Genomic DNA, 8164 nt, shown 5'->3' with positions numbered 1-8164 from the left:
AGAGGTTGTCAAGTTCGACATGCGCCATCTCGATCCAATCAGCACTCGGACAGGTTCATAGACGACATTCGAGCCGGGTATCTGTTCGTCTCGGGAATCGTGCCTAACATATCTACTTCCAAGGGGCATTCGTGCTCTCAAGCAACTCTGCCGCCCGAAATCTACGGTGCTTTTTGCTTCATACATGCCTCTCGATGCGCATTCAAAGGAATCAACATGAGGAAATCCATCACAGCTCGTCCCTGACGTGGCCGCTGCCAGCCTTGCTGGGTTCCTCCATGGCCATGAGCTTGACGACCAAGCTCGTCCAGCCTGTGAAGTGCTGCGTGCGCTGGCCCTCGCCCGTCTCGGGGTTGTACTGCTCCCACGCGAAGCCCGTCTTCTCCCAGCTGTTGTAAACGGTGTCGACGAGGTTCTTGCGGAGGCGGGTGAAGAGGTCCGCCGCCTTGGCCTTGTAAGGGCCGTCCTGGGACGCGATGTTCTATTCCTAGTCAGAAACGCGTCTTTCCAAGACCTGTGGAGGGAAAGACTTACCTTCAGCTGAGAGACGGCCATGTAGTTAATGGGCATCCACACAGGGCTGCGCCAGTAGTTCTCGGCCGTTCCGTAAAACTCGTCCTGCTTGCTCAAACTCCTCAGACCATGCGGGCTGAAGAGGTGTTCCTCGTCGCCCAGGAGATCGAGAAGCTTGCCAAGCTTGGGATCATCGGCCTCGAGAAGGCCGACCAGGAAGGGGAAGAGGGAGATGTAGCCCTTGTGGCAGACAAGGGTGTGCTCCTCGTAGGCGTCGATGGTGGCGTCGCAGTAGCAGCCCTCCTTCTCTGACCAGTGGAGATCGTTAAGGTTATGGCGGATGGCGTTCAGAGTCGTCTTAAACTCGTCGACTTCCTCCCTCATACCGAGGGCATCGGCGATGTTCATGAGGGACTTGGTCATCAGGCCGACCCAGGACATGAGGTCGACGTGGAGTTCGCCGGGGTGAGGCGGCTGTGGGCGGGGGTAGTCGTCGAGGCCGCTGGTAAGAATATGGGTCTCGGTGCGGCCGCGCCATCTGTAGCCCTCCTTGTTGGAGAACGCCTCGCGGTCGTACGTCTTCAGGTCTCCCTTCTGGGTCTTGCGGAACCAGTCGTACTGCGCACGGACGAAGGGGTAAAGCCTCCGGAGGAAGTCCTCTCCGAGCTCGACGTTGTCCAGATGAGCGGTCTGAAGGGAGGCCGCGGGACCAAGATGCTCCTTCTCGGCAGGCTGGCTGCCGTTGGTCTTTCGGAGGCGCTCCATAAAGCCCTCGATGATGAGGAACAATGTGGGAGGGTTGGCGTAGTGCGGGTATTGCACTTGAAACTCCTCAGGGACCTTGCTGCGAGCTTCGAGGCCAAGGATCTGCTCCCGAGGAATCCAGCCATCGTCGTCCATGGTGTTAAACCAGCTCTTGACGATCTCCAGGGTCAGGTCGATGTCCCAGTCGGCAATGGGGATGAGGTGGTAACCCTCATCCCAGAGGAATCCTCTAGGGAAGAAAGGCCGGGAAGGGACGGCCGTGAAGAGCTCATAGGGGCCCTCAAGCTCTTGCTGCTTGCGGGCACGGGCAGCCGCAGTCTCCTCCCAGAAGCCCTCGTTCTCCTCATCGTACTCAGGGGCGTACGAGCGGTCAATCAGCTGCGAGCCGTGGAAGTAGCCAATGCCACCGAGCAAATTGGAGAACATGCTCTTGGCGAACTTCTTGTACTTCTCGGCAGTGTACGGGGCCTTCAGGCTGAAGACGGATGAGAAGCGCTCACCGAAGGACTCGGTAACGGACTTGATCTCGCGAGTCACATCGGCGCTGGTGAGCTCGGGGCCGGCGGAAGCAGACGAGAAGATGACGTCGAATTCGAACGCTCCCTCGAACATCTTCTGGACAACGTGAGTGTTGCCTTCGCCGGGCTTGCTCTCAATCTGGTAGGTGAGGTACGCCGGGGGTGGTTCGTTCATCTCGTAGTTCTCCTGAACATACTTGACGCTTTCCTGGATGAGGTTGAAGACCACGCCCTTGCCCTGCCACTGAATCTCCTCGGGAACGTTCATAGACCGCACCGTCGTCCGGTCGGGGTGTCTATTGTCCGCCAAGGGGTGGGTGCTGGAAGGGTGCTTACCCTCTCCCTTGGTGACGACCAGCTTGTACTTACCAAGCTCGGGTGAAGTGCCTTCAAACGCGACGTCGCCGTCCAAGCCAGCGGGGTCGCTCTCGCCGGCAAAGGCGATCTCTCCTTCGGTGCCCTCCTGAGCGATGTAGTAATGGATCATGGTCTTCAGGTCGGCGGGAGCGCCCTCTCTCGGGACACCCTTGATTCTTGCTGCCCAGCTGCCGCCGTTGGCACCGCCGGGCACCTTGATGAACGAAGTGGTGATGTCAATCTGGTTACCCTCGTCGTGAATTGACTGGACACCTCCCTTCCGGGCGTCGTACTCGTCCCAGCCGTAACCGTGGAGGCCCTCGTGCTGTTCACAGGTGTAACGGAAACCTATCGGTCTGTTAGTTGAAGATTACTGACGGCGATGCATCATCTTGGCCCACCCTGCGAAACATCCTGATAGTTGTCAACTCTGGACCACATCAATCCAGTCCACAAGCTCTTGGGAGTTCTCGACCGAACACCAAAATACAGGTTAGACTTGTAGGGGCCCCAGAACAAGCTTTCGTTGTTGAGGCGCCCGACCTCGGAGGTCAAGACGGAAGCCGAGCCAGGACCATTTTCGGCTGCAAGGGCCAGCTGTGCGCCAAAGATGTTGAACAAGGAAAGTGTAATGAAGACGACTAATTGCGTTAGGCGAGCCATCTTTGCGGTGTGTGGGTGATCATCCAGTGCTCATCGGAGCTCTGAGGTGGCAATCGTACACTCACACCACAGCCGTTGAAAAGTCTCAAGCTATGTATGTGTGTAAGAGGTAAAACGTGGTTAAGGTAGTGAGTGAGTGAGTGAGTGAAGCTAGATAGTGAGAAGTATCAAGGTACCTTTTGGCAGACCCTGGAGTGAACACGTTGAAGACGAGCGGGAGCTGAGCTTAATGGAGGCTGAAATGTGGCTTTGACAGCTTGCTTGACGTCGGCCGCCAGTCCGGCCAATCAATCCTATGGAGAATGTCAAGCTTGGGCCATTGGACGTGTGGCGTCGGCTGTTTTAGCGTCAACCCCGTTGTCGATAGCTGCTACGATCCCTGAAACTTTAGCAGCCGGTTCCTATGTAACATGCTGGCGCTGGGGAATGTTGCGCCGAGTTCCAACCTCCACTGAAAGCCCCCCGGTCAAGTCGCACACCGTCACTTGCTGCCAGTGGCTGCGTGCCAATTCCGTCCCGTCCACTGCCACGAACCTCTACTCCTTTCCACTGTTTTGCTACATGAAGTAGTTCTCGTCGATCTGCAGCAACTCCACGCAGGATCTTGAAAGCGCGCAAGGCCCAGACAGCCGCGAGCACACCTTGACGACACCCTGGAAGCCACCTGCTCAAGCTTCGCCGACCTCCGCATACCCTCTTGCTTTGGCGCCGAACGCACGAGACCATCGCGATATGGCCACATAGCTCGCAGCACAATCCTTTGAGTCGAAGATGCTGGACGGAAGACACACGTGCTAGGATGAGCTTGGACTCGCTGTTACCCATCGCTCCCGCGAGGGTGAAGGCATTGATTTTGCCCTCGGCCAGATTAGAAGTGATCGTTTCTCGTCCTTCATTGAGCGCCTGCGGCCCGAACATGTCGTCTCCTTGCGGGATGTCAGCCCTGACGGGCGGCCGAACAGAAGTATGTTTCTTCGTTGCCACTCATGGAAAGAGACCTTACATGCTGACTGGTGATGCACAGATATGTTCTCGCCCTTGGCCTTCCCCGATGGCGCCGTATTCTACGAACTAATAACCCACGTACCCCCACCATCACATCTTGCCCTCACGCCGTTCGACTTCTATCGCGAACCTCTTGCAGTCATCGCGATTGCAGATGGCGATGAACTAAAACGCGTCGCCTTCAATAAAAGACAATCCGGCAATGCGCCCACCGTTGCCGAAAAAAACATCAGAACGTTGTATCAGGAACTAGAAGACTTGAGAGACCGCTTCGGAAAGGCCCTCGTCCACCAAGTCTTGATCTTCGACCATACTCCCTCCAAGGACAACCCGGTATCCCTGCCCGAAGGCCTTATCGCCATACCACCGCCGGACGAGTGCAAGCGGACAACCATGAAGACAATAATGTGCGACATCACGTCGCAGCTCCTGGCCGAAATGACAACCCTGGCCAAGTCATTTGAGGCAATGTCCTTCATTGAGTCTCCCGGACAGTCTCACTCCACAAGACAGGCCAACAGCGCATCGTGGGGCATGGGGGATTCGGAGCCAGCCAACAAGAGGAACTCACAGTTCACTCCAACTCCTCAAAGATCAAGCTCGACCAGTGGCTTGCCAGACCGTCACATGCACCGCATGTCGATGCCGGTCGCACCAATGAAGAACAATTCCGCTATGGCGTCAAGCAACTCGACGCCAGTTCGACCTTCGACTCCTGTGAGAAGCGGGCTTTCGAACCCGCCTACTACGTTTGACGACTTGACTGCTGGCATCAACAGCGGTTCTTCGACTCCTGACCAGAACCCACGGCCAGGTGCTGGAGAACATTTCAGGTCGGAAAGCTCAGATCGAGTTTCAGTGCAGGGATTCGGTCCTGGTGGTCTCAACGACCGCTGGAGGGCCAAAGGAAAGGGCAGAGTGACGATTCTTATGGGTTCCCTGTACCTGCAAGCTGGACGATGGCCTGACGCTCTGAAGGAGCTTATGGAAGGTGCAACTGTTGCTCGATCAATCAACGATCACATCTGGCATGGAAAAGCACTGGAGCTGGTCACCATAACCCTACTGCTCCTGGGATGGGTCAAAGTTGAGTTCCAGGTCCCGTCGATATGTCTGCCTCCACAGGATAAATCTACGGCCGCGACTTATGCTGCGCTAGAAGCAGCAACGACCGACCCGAGTCAGCCCAAGTACATCCGGAACCTTCAAATAGTACTCCCAGATCTTCTGGAGCGGATCCTTGGATTGTACTCGAGAATATCTGCCGAGCACCTGCCACCCTTGCCCTTGGCTGAAACTACGATTCGGTTCTCCAAGATTTTGTCCGCATTGCATCTTGCTGACGGGAAGCTGGGAGAACGATCCTATAATATCATGATTTATGGGAAGCTGCCTTCGACCCCCTTGACCACTTCACCCCGATTGATTATCGTTCCAAGCCGACAGCAAATCGTCACCTTCCTCTTCCGCGCGTTCCCCTCCTCGTCGTCCGAGCTTCTCACCATCACAGACCGGGTTTCGATCTTGGCAGGAATTGCATCTGTACTTGGACCTCTGGGCCATCATCGCAAGAAGGCCATGGTCACCAGAGAGCTTGTGTCAGTGCTTATCAGCGGATTAGTCGAGGCCCGCACTCGAGGTGCTGCAGACATGGGCATACATCCGGCTGCAGGTCTTGTGGCTCTAAACGCCGCCAATGGACACAGCAACAGTGCAGTGGCCCTTGAGCTCGGGGAGGGCGATGTGGAGCAGGGGATCGAGGCGTTTTTGGCTCTGCTGTGCAAGTCGTACGGTATCGTGGGCTTTGATATGAAGAGGCAGCCATCAGATGACACTATCTCTACTGAAGACTCAGACGCTGCTGTCATTGATAGAATTCGCGGACAGGCGGCTGCGAGGTTCTTCGGGTTCACCAGCGTCAAACTGAACATCTTGAGAGCATGCATTAACTTTTCTGAAGCATTGCCCGACTTCAATGGCGTGTTGAAGTTCTCAAGCGATTTGCTTCGTACAGCTGGATCTGGAGTTGCTCCTGGACCTCGCAAGGAAGATGCGTCGCCAGTAATCACCCGCGACGAGCAGATCCGTTTGGTCACAAACATATCAAAGACGTCGAATCTGTCCAAAAGACTGGGCCTGAACCACTTGGCCGCCGAGTATTGGGATGAGTTCTTTGTCCGCGGTGTCGCTCTAGAGCCACTGCCGATCACTAGAATTCCGGTACCTCATGCCAAAAGTACACTTCCTGGCGCGGTTACGGCGAGAACCTCTCAGGATGTTAACCCGTTCATTTACAACCCGTTCCTAAAGCAAGCCAACAAAGCGGCCGCCGACCACATTCTCGTGGCAAACGAACCCGCGACTTTCAAGGTTACTCTGCAAAACCCATATGACGTTGAGGTTGATGTTGAAAGTCTTCGGCTGGACACCAGCGGGGCAGAATTCGAGTCGAACTCGGAGAGCACTATCATCGGGCCATATCGAACTCAAATCCTCAAGGTCACCGGGATACCAAAAGGCCCCGGTGCCCTGAAGGTGACGGGCGCGATCATTCGTGTTCGCGGGTGTCGGGAGAGACGGTTCCCCATCTTCAAAGAGCCATGGACACCGCAAGCAGATGTGAAGGTCAAGGCTACCGGACTACCAGCTCTGGAAAGCACCATCTCCTCGGATGTCCGTATCGGTAGGCCTCTTAAGGCAGAGGACGTGGGTTTCAACGTTATCTCTCAGCAACCGATCGTCATTGTCAAGTCCACGACGCTTCCGCAAGCTTCTGTCATGGTGCTCGAAGGAGAACGACAGGTGTTCTCTGTAACCCTGCAGAACCTCTCCAAGACAACGCCCGTGGACTTCATGCTTTTCTCGTTCCAGGACTCCACACAAGGACCGTTGCAAGCAGGCATTAACAACAGAGATGCCACGCCGGCCGAGTTGTATGAGTACGAATACATCCTCATGAAGCGGCAAGGGCTCCGAAGGTTGAACAAGAAGGAACCCGAGAAGAGATACATTGCTCCAGGGGGCACCGCCACGTTTGATTTCGAAATCCTCGGCAAACCTGGATTGACAAACGCTGCCATCCAGATCGACTATGCCCATCTTGGCATGGCCCCGGAAGAGGTGACAGAGCAGTTCCATACCCGACAAGTCTCACTGCAGTTGACAGTCACTGTCAATGCCAGCGTCGAGCTTGCCCGGCTGGACATCCTACCCCTCAGCGGCCCTGTGCCTCGGCCGCTGCTTAGCCTCACGAATTTGGAGTCGAAAACCGATCCAGCTACCCTGGCGGAAGAATACTGCCTGCTGTCCATGGACCTGCGCAACGCCTGGCCCAACAACATGGAGGTGGAGCTAGATGGAGAAGATGGTGTTGTGATTGAGGAACACATTCTTCCGGGCAACATGAGTCGCGTTATTGTTCCCCTGCGACGCATACACCTCGAAGACCCTCACGCTTCGATCCCGGCTCTCAATCCATCAAGACAGCGTCAGTTTGTCGTAAGCACCAGCAAAATCACGCCAGACATGGAACGCTCAAATCGGGAAGCATTCTGGTACAGGGAGAAGATACTGGACACTCTCACAGCCAGGTGGAAGACAGTATCCGGTCCGAAGCGGAATGGCTACATTGATCTACGCAGCATCAGACTCTCCCCCCGTATGATGGACGCCCTCAGGATTGACGACATTGGCATCAAAATATCAGTCGAAGACCCGAACAAGAGCCACAGTGGAACCGCCAAGGAGTCTGTTTTTGTCGACACGTTTGTTCAAATCAGGGTTGGCATCACAAACCGGTCGGCACAGCCAGTCTATCCAATGTTGCGGCTCATGCCAGCTTTATGCCACCGTCCCTTGAACGTGGCCCTGGACTTCACGCGGAAGTTCGCCTGGAATGGCACTTTACAACAGGCACTCCCCCTCTTAGCAGCCAAGTCTAGCACCGAAGTGGAGATCCAGGCGATGGCGCTCTGTCGTGGGGAGTTTGAGATAGGGGCTTCGGTTGAGGAATACCAAATCTGGGAAGAGCCCAAAGCAGAGAAGGACAAGGAGGAGAAGAAAGAGAGCCGGCAACGATCAGACACCCAGACGTTGCTGAATGCGATCATCGGCGCGAAGGAGAGGCGCATCTGGCATTCAAGACAGCCCTGCGTCATCAAGGTGATGGATCACGACTAGCAGCGTCAGCTAGCTATCTTGTACATGACGAACCGTATGATGGACGTGGAAGAGACGAATCATACTAGAGGCTTGGAGTTGGCAATCGCAGCGGCCTGTGTTACAATAGATAATCAAGTTCGCCCTAGAACGAGAGGTTGACCGTGATAGGTTCGGTGTCCGAA

General features: G+C 55.5%; 2 protein-coding genes across 2 annotated transcripts; one reads left to right on the top strand and one right to left on the bottom strand.

The window, feature by feature from the left end:
• Positions 1-229: 229 nt before the first annotated feature.
• Positions 230-2816, bottom strand: ColSpa_00937 (putative mannosyltransferase KTR4; the record flags this gene model as incomplete). The annotated part of the gene is made up of 3 exons (XM_049267149.1): positions 230-481; positions 535-2501; positions 2555-2816. 3 exons carry the CDS (start codon positions 2814-2816, stop codon positions 230-232), a joined length of 2481 nt encoding a protein of 826 aa, XP_049123106.1.
• Positions 2817-3842: 1026 nt separating this feature from the next.
• ColSpa_00936 (transport protein particle subunit trs23) lies at positions 3843-8000 on the top strand (the record flags this gene model as incomplete). The annotated part of the gene is made up of 1 exon (XM_049267148.1): positions 3843-8000. One exon carries the CDS (start codon positions 3843-3845, stop codon positions 7998-8000), a length of 4158 nt encoding a protein of 1385 aa, XP_049123105.1.
• Between the last annotated feature and the right edge of the window lie 164 nt (positions 8001-8164).

Source organism: Colletotrichum spaethianum, assembly GCF_022836535.1.
Source record: "Colletotrichum spaethianum MAFF 239500 DNA, contig02, whole genome shotgun sequence".
Taxonomy (NCBI): Eukaryota; Fungi; Ascomycota; class Sordariomycetes; order Glomerellales; family Glomerellaceae; genus Colletotrichum; species Colletotrichum spaethianum.
The sequence above is the reverse complement of the archived record's forward strand: the minus strand, read 5'-3'. Positions and strand labels throughout refer to the sequence as shown.